Source organism: Drosophila rhopaloa, unplaced genomic scaffold, assembly GCF_018152115.1.
Source record: "Drosophila rhopaloa isolate 14029-0021.01 unplaced genomic scaffold, ASM1815211v1 contig_191, whole genome shotgun sequence".
Classification (NCBI taxonomy): domain Eukaryota; kingdom Metazoa; phylum Arthropoda; class Insecta; order Diptera; family Drosophilidae; genus Drosophila; species Drosophila rhopaloa.
Genome location: NW_025335074.1, coordinates 13,306 through 33,223, shown reverse-complemented (window position 1 = coordinate 33,223; position 19,918 = coordinate 13,306). Strand labels below are relative to the sequence as shown.

At 39.7% G+C, this 19,918-nt stretch overlaps 6 protein-coding genes across 6 annotated transcripts; 2 read left to right on the top strand and 4 right to left on the bottom strand.

Annotated features, from left to right (window-relative positions):
• Nucleotides 1-1,040: 1,040 nt before the first annotated feature.
• LOC108052835 (proline-rich extensin-like protein EPR1) lies at nt 1,041-1,747 on the bottom strand. The gene has a single exon (XM_017135334.2). The coding sequence runs from the start codon at nt 1,670-1,672 to the stop codon at nt 1,148-1,150; it is 525 nt and encodes a 174-aa protein (XP_016990823.1). The 5' UTR covers nt 1,673-1,747; the 3' UTR covers nt 1,041-1,147.
• Nucleotides 1,748-3,425: 1,678 nt separating this feature from the next.
• On the top strand, nt 3,426-4,299 carry LOC108052821. The gene has a single exon (XM_017135317.2). It carries the CDS (start codon nt 3,721-3,723, stop codon nt 4,285-4,287), a length of 567 nt encoding a protein of 188 aa, XP_016990806.2. The 5' UTR covers nt 3,426-3,720; the 3' UTR covers nt 4,288-4,299.
• A 6,700-nt stretch (nt 4,300-10,999) lies between these two features.
• On the bottom strand, nt 11,000-11,777 carry LOC108052819. Its single transcript, XM_017135315.1, has one exon. It carries the CDS (start codon nt 11,697-11,699, stop codon nt 11,094-11,096), a length of 606 nt encoding a protein of 201 aa, XP_016990804.1. The 5' UTR covers nt 11,700-11,777; the 3' UTR covers nt 11,000-11,093.
• Nucleotides 11,778-12,659: 882 nt separating this feature from the next.
• Nucleotides 12,660-13,672, bottom strand: LOC108052824. The gene is made up of 2 exons (XM_017135321.1): nt 13,125-13,672; nt 12,660-12,806 (listed from the first exon to the last, which is right to left on the bottom strand). Exon 1 carries the CDS (start codon nt 13,635-13,637, stop codon nt 13,137-13,139), a length of 501 nt encoding a protein of 166 aa, XP_016990810.1. The 5' UTR covers nt 13,638-13,672; the 3' UTR covers nt 12,660-12,806; nt 13,125-13,136.
• Nucleotides 13,673-15,118: 1,446 nt separating this feature from the next.
• Nucleotides 15,119-15,986, top strand: LOC108052822. Its single transcript, XM_017135319.2, has one exon. The coding sequence runs from the start codon at nt 15,144-15,146 to the stop codon at nt 15,891-15,893; it is 750 nt and encodes a 249-aa protein (XP_016990808.2). The 5' UTR covers nt 15,119-15,143; the 3' UTR covers nt 15,894-15,986.
• A 1,820-nt stretch (nt 15,987-17,806) lies between these two features.
• LOC108052820 lies at nt 17,807-18,754 on the bottom strand. Its single transcript, XM_017135316.2, has one exon. It carries the CDS (start codon nt 18,746-18,748, stop codon nt 17,951-17,953), a length of 798 nt encoding a protein of 265 aa, XP_016990805.2. The 5' UTR covers nt 18,749-18,754; the 3' UTR covers nt 17,807-17,950.
• Nucleotides 18,755-19,918: the final 1,164 nt, after the last annotated feature.

The window sequence follows — 19,918 nt, the reverse complement described above, 5'->3', positions numbered from 1 at the left end:
TTGGGTTCTTGGCAGTTCATAATTCGTTTAATACATTTTGTATTCATGTGAAATAAAATAGGCTATGAAAAACCCAATTGAGCATGCAGTTCAATAGACACGTTCCATCGATAGGCATATGTACATATTCATAGTTGACTCAGGGTCTTTGGAATAAATATGTTTTTAATATTCGTTCCTCTAGAAGAATAGTAAATTGGCATTACCTCTTACTAAATCATCAATTCAACTGAAAAATAAAAAAAGTAGTTTAAAGAAGTTTAGTAAGCTTTAAGGTTTTGCTCGCTCTGACGCGACCATAAAAAAGAGGGTGAAGTGTTTTTACCGAAATTCTTTAAAAACTATTTTCTTAATCTTTCCTGACACTGGGCCTAAGGACAAATCTTTCGTTTTTTAAAATTTGTATTCTTCATTTTAAAATTATTAAATGCAATTGTACATCATAAAAACAATTTTACTACCCCAGTTAAGTACACACTAACCTTGACTTAAGAATTTTGTGTACTTGATATTCTGAAAATAAGTACATTTATTGTTTGATTTAATAAAGTTTTTAAAGTAGTAACTAATTTATTATTCTTAAAATAAGTACATAGAAGAAATTGAATCATAATTTAAGAGTTTGCCTTTTTAATCAAGACTTTTTTATGTTTTAAAAATAATTTTTTTATTTAAAAACAGCAACAAATGTTGAAACAACAATTATTCAAAATTAAGCATTATCGTACATTAATGTTTTTTCTGAGTGAAGTTGGATATATTTGCTTTGTTTAGTGATTTACATGTTTGTTTGTTATTCATTAATGCATTTTGTGAAGAATTGTATGTTTACACCAGTGCCATTTATATTGGCAATTAACCATTTTCGTAATTTATACTTTAATTCTCGTAAAGTAAAATGCAAAATATGAAACAGAAAGGAAAAGTGTTTTCCGGACATATCAAACAACAATTTGAGCTCACCATATTTTAAATAGAACACTACTACCCTGGTCAACTAAATTCTAGATATCTCCCAACATATTAAAATTCGACAAAGCTATGTTTTAAAATATTAAACAACAATTCGGTTATTTATTTAGCAACAGATTTAAGTATGTGTATCCTAATAGTTCGATTGCATTCAAGAAAAACGGATTGACCCACTTTAGATGGTATAGACCAGCACTGGTCGGGAGCGAATGATCTGGGCGGATCTCAGCTTCTCCGGAACGGGACGAAGGCTGCGGAAGCGTCCATTACGGGGCTGGATCAGACTAGCGGGAACGGGCTCGGCAGCATCCAGAGGAGCCAGGTCAACAGGGGCATCACCAGCCGGGGGTCCATAGGTGTTATCAGGCTCGGCAGGAGGTCCGTAAGTGTTATCCGGAGGTCCATAGGTGTTGTCCGGCTCAGCTGGAGGTCCGTAGGTCAGATCAGGCTGAGCTTCCGTCTCCGTGGGCAGGTCGAAGGGCACTTCCGGTGTGACTCCTGCCGGTGGATAAGGAGCCGATGCCGGAGTGGGCGCCAAATCCACGGCGGGATCGGCTGGAACAGCCTGATCCTCTGGAGCTTGCTCTTGACGAGCAAACTGTAGCCGAGAGGATCGGCCACGGAACCTTGCAGGTTCCGCCAGAGAAACGGCAGCGACGGCTGCGATCAGGAGCAGAGAGCTGGTGAACTTGTAGGCCATGTTGAGCTGTTATTGAGTTGTCTTAGAATGTTGTCAATAACTGGAAGTCGTGGGGCTTTTATACACCGAAGTTTTCGGCCACTCATATTTGGCACACCGAGGGACACCCTTTCGATGGCATATGGACGTGACAATATTTAGCCAAGGGCCCATGTCTTAGCCATAACCATAGGCCGTTAATTATAACCCGCGGGTACTTAACTTTGACACTTAACTTGTCCCTCTGCGGATAAGCAATGGGGTGAACCTTACAATGCTTCAGCGCAATCGATGAAATTTAAGTGTACTTTATTAGCTTATCAAATTAAAACAATATCATATATTAGAAATATAATAAAACTTTTAAACTATCTTTGCTAAATATATAACATTTACCTTAATGGTAAATGTGTTTTAGTGCTTGTAATTTTTTTATTAGTGGGACAGTACATGAAAATTACAGGAAGGCTGTTCTTTTCCATTCTATTTTGCACAATCCAAAAATTACGTTACGATAACGTTTATAACATAAATATGTATTGAATACTGCGACTGATTAATGCAATTTTGTCCGACTTTTTATACCCTTGCAGAGGGTATTATAATTTTGGTCAAAAGTGTGCAACGCAGTGAAGGAGACATCTCCGACCCTATAAAGTATATATATTCTTGATCAGGATCACCTCCTGAGTTGATATAGCCATGTCCGTCTGTCCGTCTGTCCGTCTGTCCGTCTGTCCGTCTGTCTGTTTCTACGCAAACTAGTCTCTCAGTTTTAAAGCTATCGGATTGAAACTTTGCACACACCCTTCTTTCCTTTGCACGCAGTATATAAGTCGGAACGGCCGGGATCGGCCGACTATATCCTATAGCTGCCATATAACTGATTGATCGGAAATGCCATAACTTTCGTGTTTGTAAAGTTAGGAAGTTGGGATTTTCTATGGGTTTTATATTTGGCCAATCAATCCGACCTACCAAATTTCATAAGGATCGGCCGACTATATCCTATAGCTGCCATATAACTGATTGATCGGAAATGCCATAACTTTGGTGTTTGTAAAGTTAGAAAGTTGGGATTTTCTATGGGTTCTATATTTGGCCAATCAATCCGACCTACCAAATTTCATAAGGATCGGCCGACTATATCCTATAGCTGCCATATAACTGATTGATCGGAAATGCCATAACTTTGGTGTTTGTAAAGTTAGAAAGTTGGGATTTTCTATGGGTTCTATATTTGGCCAATCAATCCGACCTACCAAATTTCATAAGGATCGGCCGACTATATCCTATAGCTGCCATATAACTGATTGATCGGAAATGCCATAACTTTGGTGTTTGTTAAGTTAGGAAGTTGGGATTTTCTATGGATTTTATTTTTGGCCAATCAATCCGACCTACCAAATTTCATAAGGATCGGCCGACTATATCCTATAGCTGCCATATAACTGATTGATCGGAAATGTCATAACTTTGGTGTTTGTAAAGTTAGGAAGTTGGGATTTTCTATGGATTTTATTTTTGGCCAATCAATCCGACCTATCAAATTTCATAAGGATCGGCCGACTATATCCTATAGCTGCCATATAACTGAACGATTGGAAATGCCATAACTTTGTTGTTGTTCAAGTTAGGAGGTTCGGATTTTTTATGAGTATTAAGAATGCATCATATGAATAATTTTGGAGAATATAATTTACAGAGTATTCTGCAAGGGTATATCAACTTCGGCTCCGCCCGAAGTTAGCTTTCCTTTCTTGTTTCTGTGATATACTGAGCATTACGATAAATATATTTAAGGTTCACCCAAATATGCATGTGGACAACTAGTGCTAGAGTTTAGATAACACTTTAAATTCCACTCCACTGTGCGGCGCCTGCTTGACATACGCATTGATGGCTTTCAAATCGCGTCGCTCTGCTTAAAATGCACGGCGTTGTGGGCCGGGCTAGAATCGGTGACCACTGACCGCCGATCAGCAGGGCCACCGTCGGTGGTTTGTGGGTATAAAAGTTAAAGCTCCATATTCGACAGACAACATATCACCACTGCAAGTCCCACGATCATGGCACGTTATCAGCTTTTCAGTTCGCTCCTTCTTTTGGTGGCCATCTGGGCCGTGTCTTGTACGGCACAGGCCCCACTCCGGCGGATACAGCGCCTGCGACCGGTGGCATTCGCCCGGCAGGAGGTGGCTCCCACGCCCTATCCATCGGCTGCGGAACTTAAGCCTGCCGCCGAACAGCCCGCTCTGACTTACGGACCTCCCGAGGAAGTGGATACGGACGCCTCGCCATCGGAGCAGGAGCTCCCGGTAGACAACTTTGAGCCCAACCCGGAGACCGAGGAGGTGGAAACCGAGGAGAGCTCCCTGGAGGCGACCACACCATCCTCTGCTCCCGCCCGCCTGCGCAGCCGCCAGAGATTGGCCAAGCTGCAGCTGGCCAAGCCCAAGCGCCTACGCCAACGCATCGCCCGCCTGGAGGAGCTGCCCGTGGATGAGGTTGTGGCTCCAGTGGCTCCAGTGGCTCAGGTTCCCGCAGTGCCCACGCCTCAGTTTTACTATGTGGGAGCCGGACAGCAGCCTTATTACCTGGCCTACAACGCTGCTCCCCAGCAATTGGGCTGGTAAACCAGAATTACAACGTTTACTTTGTACATTTTTCTGTTTGAACTTGTTTTTATCGTTGAAAATATATTTTTGGTAATAGAAAAATTGTATACTTATTGGTATTGGGAGTGCCATTTTTGTTTACCTACACACAAAACAAATTTCTTGATAGAATCAAAGCAACAATTGCATGTCGGTTTTAACGAAAAGTTAAATATTTCACTTTAGTAGTCAATTTTACCAATTAGATATCTCAAAAACTGCTACGCTAAAATTGGTATTATTCATTAATGTTTTTACAAAGTTTATTCCAAGCCATTTAAAAAGTAAGTGCTTTTGTCTTTTGGAAGTATGTAAAGTCTGAATACAGAAATAATTATGTTAAGTCAAGATCCCGCGTAGCAGTAACAATTTTTATACCCTTGCAGAGGGTATTATAATTTTAGTCAAATTTTTCCAACGTAGTGAAGGAGACACTTCCGACCCTATAAAGTACATATGTTATTGATCAGCATCACCAGGAGAGTCGATCTAGCCATGTCCGTCTGTTCGTCCGTTCGTTTCTACGCAAACTAGCCCCTCAGTTTTAAAGCTATCTGCTTGAAACTTAATTGCTATTGCAGGTAGTATATAAGTGGGAACGAGCCGGATCGGGTGACTATATCATATAGCTCCCATAGGAACAATCGGAAAAATAATTCAAAAAAATTATAACTCTGTTGTTTCTAATTTTTGTTTGTTTGTTCTTTGGGATTTGGTAATATTTAAATATTATGGAATTACGGTTTTAAATCGGACAACAATATTATATAGCTGCTAAAACATTGCAATACATGGGACTGTAATGTTACTGAAGATTTAATTGGTTGGTTGATATTTTTTCTGTGTATAGGTAAAGTAAAAGCTGAACAAGCTTTCTAGTATCATCAAGGTAAATGAAATGACAATTAAAAATGTACAAGAATTTATTCTTAAACTTAAACTTACCTAATAAATTGTAGTGTACTGAATCTAAATCTGACCACATCAGCGCTTCACAGGGCAAGAATTTTAAAAAATATTTGACTAGTGCATTTGAAATCTATTTTAGTGCTTCCTAGATTAGAAATCGATTAAAATATGACTGCCAGCAAGTACTGTATTTTTCAATGCTTACACCTTTTTGCATAACTTTACATAACGCTTAAAGGCTTCCACTCACAACCAACTCATTGCAACTCATTGGCCCTAACAATGGGCCAGGCAATACCCATCGTGGAGCACCAACTCCTTTCAGTCTCCCCTTTGACATGTGAGCTGCTTTGGTAGCTTTTCAAGGGTTTCTTGTTCTCCTAGCATTAGTGCATATTTTGAAAGGTCTTTTGTGAAACTTTGTTTTCCTTTTTCAATGCATTTGTAATACCACCTTTTATTTTAAGCTGAAGTAGATAGTTCACGAGAGTAATGCTTTGCTAAGTTACTTTCGTAATACTATATGAGAGGGGGACTTTTAACACTGTCATTGTGGAAGATATAGTTGAAGGTGTTCGAAATTTCATTTCTTGGTGTAGATATCTGTAATGGTGAACTAATTATCGATAAATTGTCTTGTGATATTGGTTTGCTTTCCACCCAAAAAAAATAAAATAAATAGTCATTTGTCTAAGTCCGAGATCCTGACGGAATCTCTGAAATGTAGAAATGTAGGTTTCCCAAATAAAATTAGCTCTTTTAAGTAAAAGAAAACATAATCAAGGGCATTAGCTTACGTTTTACTTTTATTACAACAGCTCTAATGAGAATTCTTCGTCATTAAATTGGCTTAGCATATTGGCATTAAAATCAATTATAACAAGAAAGGAATAAAACTTCGGCAACCCGAAGTTTATATACCCTTGCAGTTAATTCAAAACGACTGCATTTCGATTTATATTTATATATTACTAAAGCAATGAAGCTATGTCGATTATGCGCTGCATTTGGCCATCGATTCTTTGGCAGCTATATGATATTGTTGTCCGATTTTAATTTGATTAAAACCGTAATTCCATATTATTTAAATAATACCAAATACCAAAGAACAACAAAAAAATTAAAAACAAAAAATTATTTATTTTTAAATTTTGTTTTTCGTTCCGACTTATGCACTACCTGCAATAGAAAGACAACATTTGGAAAAGTTTCAAGCAGATAGCTTTAAAAGTGAGGGACTAGTTTGCGTAGAAACGGACAGAAAGACGGACATGGCTAAATCAACTCTCCTGGTGATGCTGATCAAGAAAATATGTACTTTATAGGGTCGGAAATGTCTCCTTTACTGCGTTGCAAACTTTTGACTGAAATTATAATACCCTCTGCAAGGGTATAAAGATCTGAAATAAAAAATGAATTTTTTAAGGCTGAATAAATTTGTTATGTGTTGTGTGTTGTAACACAGGGATACAGTAAAAATAACTTTACGAATAATTTTAACATATCCATAATATTAGTGCAATTTTAATAACCCTAATGAATCTGAAAATCAAACTAAAATTTTAACCTTATTATTTGTTTTCACGCGAACAAAGTTTATTATTTGCATACCACATTTTTAAATTTTGTTTTACGATTTTAAGAATTGGTTTTTATTTTTGTTTTGTTTGTCTGAAAATTAAAATAAAAAGTTAAAGCTTATTATTTGTTGTCACGGGAACAAAGTAGTGTATTTGCATCAAAAATTTATAATTTTGTTTTACGATTTTAAAAATTCGTTTAATTTTTTTTTAAGTATATATTACATTTTTAGCAGCCAAGAGAGAGACTAAAAAATGTAAAGGAAAATCGATTTAAAATTAGTTGCATTAACGCAAATGTAAAGTAATTTATAGTATAGTAATTTTTTTTGTAGCTGCAAAGATATATGCACTTCGACTTCCATAAGCTATACATGTATAAAGATTGACTGGCCAAAAAGCTTCCATTCTTTTTATACCCTTGCAGAGGGTATTATAATTTCAGTCAAAAGTTTGCAACGCAGTGAAGGAGACATTTCCGACCCTATAAAGTATATATATTCTTGATCAGCATCACCAGGAGAGTCGATCTAGCCATGTCCATCTGTCCGTCCGTCCGTCTGTCCGTCCGTCCGTCCGTTTCTACGCAAACTAGTCCCTCAGTTTTAAAGCTGTCTGCTTGAAACTTTCCCAAAAGTTGTCTTTCTATTGCAGGTAGTATATAAGTCGGAACGAGCCGGATCGGGCGACAATATCATATAGCTGCCATAACGTTGGTGTTTTTAAAGTTAGAAAGTTGGGATTTTCTATGGGTTTTATATTTGGCCAATCAATCCGACCTAACAAATGCCATAAGGATCCCATAGCTGCCATATAACTGAACGATTGGAAATGCCATAACTTTGGTGTTTTTAAAGTTAGGAAGTTGGGATTTTTTATGAGTATTTAGAATGCATCATATGAATAATTTTGGAGAATATAATTTACAGAATATTCTGCAAGGGTATATCAACTTCAACTCCGCCCGAAGTTAGCTTTCCTTTCTTGTTGCATTTAAATTTCGTGTAAATTTGAAGAAAGAGAGCAAAACTTTGAATTCTTAGGCATCATATAGGCATCAAATAATCAGAATATTTGCTAAAAGTGCTGAGCGCCTGATAATTATATTTAACCCGCTGTTTGTATTTATTATACCCGTACTCGTATACCCTATAGGGTATATATACTCTTGATCAGGATCAATAGCGGAGTCGATTAAGTCTTGTTCTTTTGTCCGTTCGTATGAACGCCGAGATCCAAGAGCTAGAGATTTGGGATTTTGCATAAAGGTTCAGGTTATCTAACGCAGTGCAAGTTTATATCAAAATGTGGTCACGTCTACAATAACGCAAAACCCTTTAGAGACCTGGTAGAGGCCAGTTATTGGGCGGTTCATGTCAAATCCGCACAAAAAAACTTATTCGGTAAATGAGCTTTTGAAATTTCGTTTTGTCCCGATCATCGGCAATCGATGGAAAGGCGGCTTGGAGCTTTCCCCGAAACACTACAGGATCTTCAACGGGCCTTATTTTGATGTGTCCTAAAGGATAGATTGGTAACAGGCTGTTGCAAACTGGGACTCACATCCCCGTTAATATACTCCAAGACTGTATTTGAAGAAAGATTTTGTTCTTCTGATGTAGTCCATTTCCCAGACTAAGACCAGCAAATGGATGTTCTTAATCTTAAGAATGCATATAAAACCGTTCTTTACGTATCTATGAGTTGTGGGTGGTCAGGACACGCCCACTTGCTTATGCTATTTTCCTTAGGTCTATAGTAACATAATACAAACAAGAAAGAAAAGCTAACTTCGGGCGGAGCCAAAGTTGATATACTCTTGCTGAATATTCTGTAAATTATATTCTCCAAAACTATTCATATGATGCATTCTTAATACCCATACAAAATCCCAACTTCCTAACTTTAAAAACACCAAAGCTATGGCATTTCCAATCGTTCAGTTATATGGCAGCTATAGGATACAGTCGGCCGATCCTTATGAAATTTGGTAGAAACCAATAAAACACATAGGGAATCCCAACTTCCTTACTCTACAAACACAAAAGTTATGGCATTTCCGATTGTTCAGTTGTATGTAAGCTATAACATATAGCCGGCCGATCCTTATGAAATTTGGTAGGTCGGATTGATTGGCCAAAAATAAAACCCATAGAAAATTCCAACTTCCTAACTTAACTCTACAAACACCAAAGTTATGACATTTCGGATCAATCAGTCGAATGGCAGCTATAGGATATAGACGGCCAGTCCCGGCCGTTCCGATTTATATACCCTCTGCAAGGTATAAAAACGGCACTGAAAAAAAAATCTCTTTTGGTTTACTCGTAATATTAAATGCCAGATAAAGTTTACCAATAGTGCAGTGGAAGGCGACATTCTCCTCATCCACTTAATTTTAGTTATTCCTTCGATTTAACGTAAAGGACACTTATTGCTCGGTATATCTTTCCTCATTAAGAAATTAAGTGTTAAGTGACGGCAGCTGAAATTGAACTTGTGCTGCTTAGATTTCTCGTCAAATGTGCTAACCCCTAGGCTACACACATAACATAATATTTTTACTTTTTAGGGTTAGAATAATTTTAGGGCCCGGGTGTGATATTTTAGAAAATGTTTTTAACGTTATGAAAAATATTTCTATATATCAGAAAAAATTTCTAAATTTTAGAAAATGTTTTTTTTTTCGAGTTATCCAATTTTTAGGGTTAGGTTGAGAATTTTTAGATTTAATTTTTTAGGGTAAGTTCTTCGGGATGAATTCAAGAACCACTTTGCGATTGGTACCAATGGCAACATTTTCTGCATTTGATTTAAGAAAAAAATGTCATTGTTTGTAGAAAAAAAATTCTTAAACCTATATATCATTTCTTCGATTTAGAAAAAAAAAGCTTATACCATTAAGGGTTCATTTTGTATGAGTCTATAGTCACAGATATTATATTATATAATATTAATATGGCTTCACTGCTTTTAAAAATATACCAATTTTTTGGCTTGTCGAAGCCGCTTTCTGTTACCGTTTTTGTACCGTTTATCTAACCTAGTTAATAATTTTCGCAGGAGTATACTATAACCTTTCCCTACACTGACAGTGACATACATTCTAAACCAGGACTAATAGCGATCTAGCTATGTTCCTCTGTTTCCCAACTGTCCTTATGAACGTCAAGATCTCCTGATGCAGATTCTAGTAATGCAAACATACCGCGAGTGTTATTGTTGGCCACACACCCTAACGCCCAAATTCTGTAGAGTCATGGTAGATAAATGCTTTTGTGCTGTATATATTAGTTCAATCAATATCAAAACACGCAGCCAGTTGAAAAATTATGTTGTTAAAAAAATAAGTTTAAGCTCAAAGACATCTGCGCAAATGACATCCCAATAGCAAATAAAATGGCGCCACCGCTGGGTTTTTTAATTGGTTAAGAGAGTATAGAGTATCTCATAGACGTGGCACTCGATCATATACATAGTTCCTTTATCTTTTCCGTTTTTAGCTTTATAGGTACTGGTCAAAGTCTTATTTGATTAATTGTAAATCGAGTTCACGGTTTTTATAGTGCGGGCTGTGGTTTTTTTTAAGCTTGTTATTTTGCCTTTGTTCTCTATCAGGTTGAATACACTTAAAAAATAATGTGTTTAAAGCTTAAATATACATATTCGATTTTTAATTAAAAACTAAGATTAGCGCTTCTAAAATTATTAAATTTTATTCGACTGCAAGCAGACAAAATCAAATTGACCTAAAAATGTGCAAAATTGCTTAAATTTCATTTCTCAGTGTTTTGTTTTTAGAATTATAGTCCAAATTATTGTATCCATTATTTGTAATGTATAATTTAGTATAATTTTAGTTCAATTTGGCCTTTTTTTTCTCATAAAAGTGTCGCCCAATTTCAGAGGGTAGTATAATATTGGAAACGCTTCCATAGCATCGAATATACTTTAATAAAGTTATCTATCATCACCGAGAACCCTTTGCAAGTACAGTTTTTTTTAGAAACAACCAATTTCATTGCTTTAAAAAATTGACCCTCAATTGATAACCTGAAATACAAGGCGTATATGCCTCGGACAAAGAGAGAGATTAATCTTATTATCATCTTCTCATTAAAAAACGATGGGAAATTTTCAAGCTTATCAATTCAAAGTTCATTTTCCCGACAAGGTTTACCTCTTCCAAAAATAGAGTAATATTTTCAAAAATAAATAAATAACTGCACTTTTAATATTAAGACATTATTTTAATGACTAAGCTAACGTAGACTTCAAAGAATCCAATTGAAGCTTTCAGCCGCGGAAAAAAGATCCCCGCGTCTCCAAAGCGCCCACATTAGGCCTCGAGCTATTCCGATGGGCCTCGATGGCTTGGTAGTTTATGAACCAGAAGGGCTGGTTTTCGACGGGTAGCTGGCTCAAGTAGTTGACCCACTCCCGATCTCCATGGGCATCGACGGGCAGGTCGCCGAGTACTGGGGTAGTGGAACTTCCGGGCGTGGAATTAGACGGTGGGTTCGGGGAGCTGGCAGAAGGGATCGGGGAACTAGCAGTTGGGTTCGGAGATCCATCTGATCCAAAGCGGTTGGCCACAGATGGAGCATCCTGCGCCACAGAGTTACTTATGGGCTGCACTACGGGAACTCCAACGGGCGGCTTCTGGGGTGCTCCAAAGGGCAGGTCAATCAGAGCAGGTTTTTGCGCACTGTCTGCTCCAAATCTGTTCGCTATATACACTCCGGTAATATTCTCCACAGCCGTGTTTTGGGTTGCGTGGTATTTGTCCTTCTGACTAAGTCCGCCTGGTGGCCTCAAGCCCGCGAAGGATGGTCTTTGGGCCTGGATAGTTTCCAGCAGAGTCATGGTGATGATAGCCGCAGCGCAAATAAACTTGAACATTTTTGAAAGCAAATTTCACTTTTTCTATACGAATTTCTCTGGTGGCTCCACGCGGTGTTCACTGGTCTGATCCTCTCCGACAACTGAGATGAGACAGCTTGTGAGATTATTTAAATAAGTTTCGACTCTCTGCTCGACCACAGCATTTCTTTGTGTCTGTTGACAAGGTGCACAGAAAAAAATTGTATATGGTGTGGTGATCAATGAAATGATTTTACATATATTTATGGCCCTGATTTTAATTCTATATGTGTCAATGTGTTAAATCGATATTTTTAAATAATTAAATTTAGCTTTCAAATTCCATAATTACATTTATACTGAAAATATTCAAAAACTTGAATGGACTTACGGCACTTTAATTTGTGAGATTTTTGTGAGCATTGTTTTAATTGAATGAATTGCATACCTTGTAATAAGTTACTTGAATTTTAGTGGTCAACGAAAGGCCGAATTCGCTTGTACTGCTAGCCTTCTAACATCTTTACTTTTTTAATTTATTTGTATAAATCAAAACATTTTGTGGACTTACATTATATAGGAAATATATATATTTCTAACAATGATTTCACAGAAAACAAATTTCTCATTCTACTCATAAGTATTTTTTAAGTTCCACCTACCCATTTATAATAACTTTAGAAATGCGTATTTAATTGCTACGCCTTGAGCTGAGAAAAAGAGTATCTCATATTCGCTAAGGGGATCAAAGCAGGTTTGTTTGCGGTTTGGGCAATCCCAAAAGCAGATGCATTCGTCACCGCTTTGTGAAGCGTGCGTCCTGAAACCGGTTTCCGGATTTCCCCTTTTCCCACTCGCCGCATAAGCCACAATTACTTCTTGATCGAATTCGCAAAAACTTTGTTTTTGGGCGCGTCTAGCAGGTCTTCTTACGTTTCGGGTTGACTCACTGGAATGTCTGTCAGAAAAAGAACGTTCTGGCCATCTCTGTGTCTCAAATCATTATTTATTTGCTTTAGAATATAATCGAGTAAGATTTTCATGTGTGTTTCTGTGTGTTCAGGTGGGGAAAAGTGTGCGCGTGGGTTTATTTGTCGTCATCGTGGCTCGGTCGGATCGTCATGGGTTTTTGTTTTGATTTGGCTGCTGAAATGAGAAAAAACGATAGCTAAATATTAGCTTAAAGGCAAAGCTTAGAAAAATATTTCTTGGTAGATCGGCTGGTTTTATAATAAATTTGATTTTAAATTATCGTAGCTTATGTTTATGTTTTCAAGACTTTGTGCATGACAATTGTATTTAAAATCAGCAGAGTTATATTAAATATCTTAAAAGTTGTTATCACAACTACCAGCTTCAAAAAACAATTGTTAAAACTGTGATTTAATTAATATATTCAGAAAACAAGATGAACTTGACTTCGTTATTACCTTTGCCAGCGTGTCTTGGCATATAATTACTTACCTGGAATTTCATCTAGAAACGTCGCACGGAGGAGCGGGCAGCGCTCAACTTGGCCGGACGAGCTGCAGCGGAAGCCGCTCGACGGTTGGAAATGGGCTGGGCGGCTCTCCGGTAGTTGGCCGCCCTCCTGGCAGCCACCAAACGAGCCTGCTGCTCCGCCGGAATGTCAGCGGCGGCGGGCAGATCGTTTCCGGTCACGTCCGGGGGGCCGTAGACCTCGTCGGGAACGTTGTTGGGCGCGGCATCGGGCGGTCCGTAAACGGCATCCGGAGTGGGCTCGGCGAACGAAGGGGCCGCCGCCTCATCGAAAGGCACTTCCGGCTTCAGCTCGTCCGCCGAGGGATAGGGCGTGACGGCGTCCGGAGCAGCCCCGTCCGCGGGAGCCAGCTCCTGGCGAGCGGAGTACCGCGAACGTCCGCGGCTCAAGCGCTGCGCATAGCGCTGCTGCTGGGCTTCGGAGACGGCCAACAAGCCTAGGGCCGCGACCACGAGGATAGCCTGGAACTTTGCCATGATGGAGTGGATGTGATGGAAGTGTATCTGGGGGAAGACTGAACCAACGACTGATGACTTGAAGAGCTTCCCTGGGCGCTTTTATAGGTAGGACTTGGATGGGCAGCTGCTTAGTGTGCGCCGCGTGGACCCAGCGAAGGCATCCTTTTTTGGACCTGCGCTCTGACGTCGGCACTCTACTATAGTCTTGGGGCTCCACGATCGGCGGTGTCTGCGGCGTCTTTATGCGCCCACGACGTGACCAGAAAGAACTAGCAGATGCAGAGGTCCGAGGTTCCGCCAGCAACCAGTCCAATATCGGAGAGTGTGCTCCACCTCGATTGAACCAATCGCTCAACATTAAAGTGCTCTTAATGTGACAGGAGATGGAATTAATGGCTGGTCGTAAATTTGGTGTGAAGTTAAAGGATATTGGGATTTTGAAAATGGAAATGGAAAAAGTCTGTTTTGCTTGACGGCTTCGTTTTGAGAATAACTAAATTAAGCTTAATATATTTTGTTGGTAGATTGGTAGATTAAGCTTTCATCAAAATATGATTAAGTAAGAAAAATGTTGTGTCCCATCTACATTCAATTCCAAGCAGCCACTCAGAATAAGTGTTTGCGTCCCCTAATATAACTAGTAATTGTTTTAATTTGTGAATATTTTTGAACAAATGTACAAAAAGGAAAATAGTTGAGCATGCAAATACAGAATATTAATTAATTTATATAATTTTACCTTTTTACTAAAATGCTTTTCATATACCAATTGTTGCTATATTGGAAGCAATTTGCATATCAAAATTAGATTGAATCTAGAAGACAGGCCCATTACAAAAACCAAAAACTAAATTGTTTATAATTTTCAAATAAGCCAATCTAAACATATAAACTTCTTTTTAGATAATCTATTCTGTCGCACCTCTTAATATATAAAATAAAACCACTATAAGTTCAGTTCAGATAATAAAGCGGCAGGACGTGACTTAAAACAATCGTTTGAGGAATGGGCCGTTTGACCTTGGTGTTCACCTCATCGCCAAATCGTTGATCGCATAAATATCGATTATAAGTGTTTAATCAAAAATTCTAACACTCAAACTGACAATTTCAGCATAATGCAATTGACAACAGTGGTCTATGCCGACTTCGTTTCGTTTTCGCTTTCAATTGGTTGGGATTGGGTTGCGTATCACGTACGGGACGCATTTAATTTTCATAGAACATGGCGAATCGGACGTGGACACCGGACAGTGTGGCAGTTGGGAACCGGCGATAATGTAGGCGATGTGGTGGATGTGTCGCCGGCGGACGTGGCTTTGCGGGCGGAGACCAGAAACAAACAAAAACCTATGCGAAATAAATCATTAAATGTGCGCCTAATCGATGTCGCGTCGATATGGAAGCTTCATGTCTATACTCCCGGGACGACTCTCGCTTTCGAGAACTTTATATAAAAGTGTCGCCCCCGATCCAAGCTGGAATCAGTTGGTTCTGAGTCCCTGCCGAGATCGAGAGTTCACCATGCAGTGGCTTCTACCCGTTATCCTTTGCCTGTGGGCCGTCAGACCCGTCGAGATCGAGGCGCGTCAGATCAGGATCAATCGCTATGCAGTCAGTGTGCAGGAGGATCAGGCCGTTGAGGTCAAGGCCGCTCCCTATCCACCAGCGGGCTACAGGCCTCAAGGTCGCGCCTTTTGGCTGCCAGGCGAAGTGGAGGTTGAGGTTCAGGAAGTGCCCATTGAAGGATCTGGTTTGGGGGCTGATCAGCTAGCCACCACAACCGAGCTGCCTCTAGAGGATCTGTCAACCAGCACCACAGAATCATCTGGGGACTGGAGCACCACCACCAGCTGGGATTCCCTGGACACCACGACTGCTGCTCCGGAATGGGACGCACGCTCAAGTCGCGCCTTCGCGAAAGCTCCTTATCCACAAGCTGGTTACCGACCAAGTCGCGCCTTCCGTCTGCCCACCGAGCAGAACCTGGAGGAGCAGCAGCAGATCTCCGCCAGCAATTCGACTAACAGCAATGCCGACCATCCCGTCTGCGGGGTCAGCACGGATCCCCTGAAACCCACGCCGGAACCAGGATCCAAGGATGAACCCGATGCGGAGAGTGTGGTGTTCACTGCCAATGTGGGACCTGCTGTTTTCGTGGCCCGATCTCCGTCCTCCATTCCAGTGGCCATTCCCCTGCGATCGCAGCCTTTGGTGCAGGCTCCGCGATCCCGGGGATTCGCTTACACTTCGCATGTGGAGCAGCGGTGGTGAGAACTTCGATGGGAGATATATTGTTATCCTTGTTAACAGTTCAGTATTTTTAGTTACTTTTGAGTGTAAACAAATAAATGTTTTTAATTGTTATTTCCCTTAAAGTCAGTTGGTATTTGTCGGGATATTAGGTTGGTAAACATGAGCCAAAGTGACAAACAAATAAAAAAACATATATTATAAGCCACTAATTCCTTTCTTAACGCAACTTTTGTAGTTTTCCTTTACTTGACAGCTAAGATTCTAGAAGTTTTTATGGGTGTTCAAATTATAACGTCATCACTCTATTCATTTTCATCGACCGGAAGTCTGGCACGTTCCAAACTTTGTTTGTCTAACGTCATAGAATGTTTTGTTAAATGTTTTTCTTCTCGTTTCCTATTGAAGGAGGAGTAGCGTCAAGCAGCAAACTGTTTTCTATCAAATTGTGACGGGTTCTGGCTGGAGACTGCCGGAGAGTTCCTTTTCCCGAATTAAATTTGACGTGCGGATGTGCAAAGTTTTAACCGTGGAACGTGCGTGGCATGCAGAAAGGCGGGAGGCGACTCTGGAGGTGGAGCTTAGACTCTCCTCCGGCTTAGACCCTCCCCATCTTCGCGGGGGATTCAAATTGAATAACGAGTATGCGAGTGCTTCCATGCCATCTGAGCGGAGGAGGCAGTGGGATGGTAAATCCGCCGGAGACCATTGAACCTGCATTTAACTGAAAAGGACTTGTTGAGCGGGTGGCGTTTCCGAGGCATTTATGGCAATATTTCTGAATATTTTATGTGAGAATTTCGTGAACGCCATCCAGTTGAAGCGACAGCTCAAATAAATGTTAACACAAAGTAATATATTTATGAAGAGATTTATTTTGGCCAAATCCAATTTATGAAGGCAACAATTGAAAATCCTTAGAAAAGCTAATGTTTTCGTAATTCTTGCACTTACATTGGGTAATTGATTTTTAAAATAAAGTACAAATACAAAAATACAATTTCGAATGTTGTATTTAGAAAATTTGAACAATGCTTAAATAAGCTGCATAGAAAATACGAAATAAAAACATTGTATTATACAAAATACAGAAATACTCATTCCGAAAATAACTGCGTGCATTGCGCGAATATTCATAAATAAATTATTGTTTACTCAAGGAATGAATCCGAAATGATATAAAAACATATTCCTATGGTATACCTCTTAAAAACTCAAGGTACTAATAGTAGTCTGAAAATGGGATAAAAACATAATATTAGACAGAAATGGTATTGGTTATAAAATGGGATAAAAACATTATGTCACCCATAATAGCGACCCATAACAAAATTTCTTCAAAAACAGCTAATTTTACATGATTGTTACTGCGGCAACTATAGGATATAAACGACTGACTAGTGACGTTTTTTCAATTTGATCAGCGTACTCATATAAAAAGACAATTGCGAAAGTGTCACGGTCTAGGCTTAAAAGTGACCATGCAAACGTATAGAAACTGACGGACTGTATCAACTGCCCTAGTGATGCTGATCAATAAATATCAGAGCTCACAAATTAAATATATAATTTATAGAGTCGAAATGCAAGGGTATACAAAAAATAAGTGAAACTAAGCTTTTAAAAGAAAATCTTTTTGCCCAGGTACTATAACTACAAACTCAAATTTTGTGATAAATAAATTAAATCAAACCACAATGACACTCATTTTAGGTAAAAAGGTTTTAAAAATGGGTAAACGAACTGTATAAAATCTGGAAACAATAAAAAATGACTTATTTAGTATTTCAAGCACTCAAACATGGTGGCAACTACTTGATTAATTTTAATACAAGTCTTATTTTAATTAACTTAAAGATATTAAATGCGCAAGCTGTTATACCAGATATTCCTTTAAAATAATTTTTTTCAAGAGAAAATGTATGTTTATTTTTCATTCATTCGTTAAAAAGCCATTTGGGAGGTTAATTCAAGAAGTAACAAAAATCGTAAAAAGAGTCAAGAAGAAACTTTAACAGAGTCCGAGAGACAACCGCACCGGGTTAATTGATTCGTCCGGGCACGCCTCCTTGGCCAAGTCACCGCAAATTGTGCACGTAATTGACAATCAAAGGATCATCGAGGCTGGTGGGCACGATTTCCACGGAGTGCACCACCGGCTGCAAGTGGACATCGCTGTCGATGTGCGTGAAGCTGGCCAGTTGCAGGTCCAGGTCATCGTGGCCACCATCCACCAGCACGTACTCGGCCTCCGGCTGCACCAGGGCGAGCTCCACGGCCGCATTATTGTCGCCGGGCACCTGCGGCTGCTCGGCAATGGATAACGTAGCAGTGGCATTGTCCTGGGAGAGGGATACGGCCACAGTCGGAGGCGGGGAGTCCACTCCTGCCGGGGTCGCATCGATGGCAAACAGTTTGGTCGTGGTCGGAGTCGTGCTGCTCTCTGTGGTTGAACTTTCAGAGGAGAGCTCCTCCCCCTGCTCCGCGATGTCCTTCGGCTGCTCTGTTGTGGTTGCCTCGCCAGCATCCTTGCTCTCCTCCCCCTCGTCGTCTTGCTCCTCCAGCTGCCGCTCAATTTCATGGCCTCGCTTGGGCGGAGTACTAAGTAGCAGCAGCTTCCCGGACTTCTCCTGGACCGCGGGGCTATCCTCATGTAAAGTGCCCGGGGCAGGATCAATCAGTATGCTGGCCTCCTCATCGCGACTCAGAGCAGGAGCCGCCAAAGTGGTGGACTCCTCGGTGGTGACGTCCCCCGCCTGGTCCGCAATAACCACACTAGTGGTGGCTTCCGGAATCTCGGGATCCCCCTCGGGACGAATAACAGCCGCCTGGACCAAAGCCAGGCAGAGCAGTGCGCAACCGAATCCTGTCCACATGTTCGCTGGTCAATATGTTGACGATTTGATGGCAATTTGTTCCAGACGGGTGTATTTATACGAGTGCTTTCCACCCATTCGGGAGCTGTCATAATTTTAGCCCTGGGCATTTAATTTGACGCGAAACTTCCGCAAGCGGCCCAAACCGGAAATGTAATTCCCCCAGTCTGCGGGTGTGAGTGTGAGTGTCCGTTGGAGGGTGTTGTGTGAGTCTGTGGCGGCATTGAAGGAGGCCAAAAAGGCCTGGGTCGTTACACCTTCAGCCCCACACAGCCCCCATTGACCGCAACGATGGCCAGAGTGCCAACCCCAAAAGTCACTTTACATTTTCGCCTTTACCTCCGCCACATATACTTGATGGACTACGGTGGCGCCCAAAAAAATAGTGCTTATTTTAAAAGAAAACAAAAATATTTTCAAAATAATCGAGTAGTTCTTAGGTTCATGTTAACGCGACTTAAAGTATGCAATTCTCTTACTATTGCAATTCGTTGGTTAAATGTGTTGTAACAAAAACTTTAAGGGCTATTATACCTCTAAAATTGTAAATAAAATTTGAGAGAAGAAACCGTTACCAACCCTGTAAAATATATATGTACTTCATATAAATCTTTTTCGAGTTATTATACCTCAAAAAATTAAACAAAGAATTTTAATTTTTAATAATACAAATAAATATATAAATAATAATAAATAAGAATTCCCTTTCTTTGCTTTAAGATGTATTAAATAATATTTTGTACGTCCATCACTATTTAGCAGAATATGGTATAGTAACAAAAAAAAATTCCTTTCCTGGCTTTAAATGTTTTAAATTTTTTTAAATCACTATTTAGCAGAATATGGTATAGTAATAAAAAAAAATTCCTTTCCTGGCTTTAAATGTTTTAAATTTTTTGTACGTCCATCACGATTATCTTGGCCTCTACTATATGTGCGTCTTATGTGTTGGTGCGTATCTGTGTGTGCGCTGTGTAGTTTTGTCGGTTTAACTTTGTGATGAGCAAAGTTAGTGGCTTGACCGTGTCAGCTGTTGGACATGCTGGTCACGTTCTTCGGGTGACTTTGTTTTCTTAAATGGGAAATGATAAAATTGAAAATAAATTCATATAAACACACATACCCACAGGAAACAAATGTGTCTTGAGGGCAAAAACAATAGCAACAGGC

Coding starts and splice junctions, on each gene's coding strand:
- LOC108052835 (XM_017135334.2), bottom strand. CDS start 1,672: ATGGCCTACAAGTTCACCAGCTCTCTGCTCCTGATCGCAGCCGTCGCT.
- LOC108052821 (XM_017135317.2), top strand. CDS start 3,721: ATGGCACGTTATCAGCTTTTCAGTTCGCTCCTTCTTTTGGTGGCCATC.
- LOC108052819 (XM_017135315.1), bottom strand. CDS start 11,699: ATGTTCAAGTTTATTTGCGCTGCGGCTATCATCACCATGACTCTGCTG.
- LOC108052824 (XM_017135321.1), bottom strand. CDS start 13,637: ATGGCAAAGTTCCAGGCTATCCTCGTGGTCGCGGCCCTAGGCTTGTTG.
- LOC108052822 (XM_017135319.2), top strand. CDS start 15,144: ATGCAGTGGCTTCTACCCGTTATCCTTTGCCTGTGGGCCGTCAGACCC.
- LOC108052820 (XM_017135316.2), bottom strand. CDS start 18,748: ATGTGGACAGGATTCGGTTGCGCACTGCTCTGCCTGGCTTTGGTCCAG.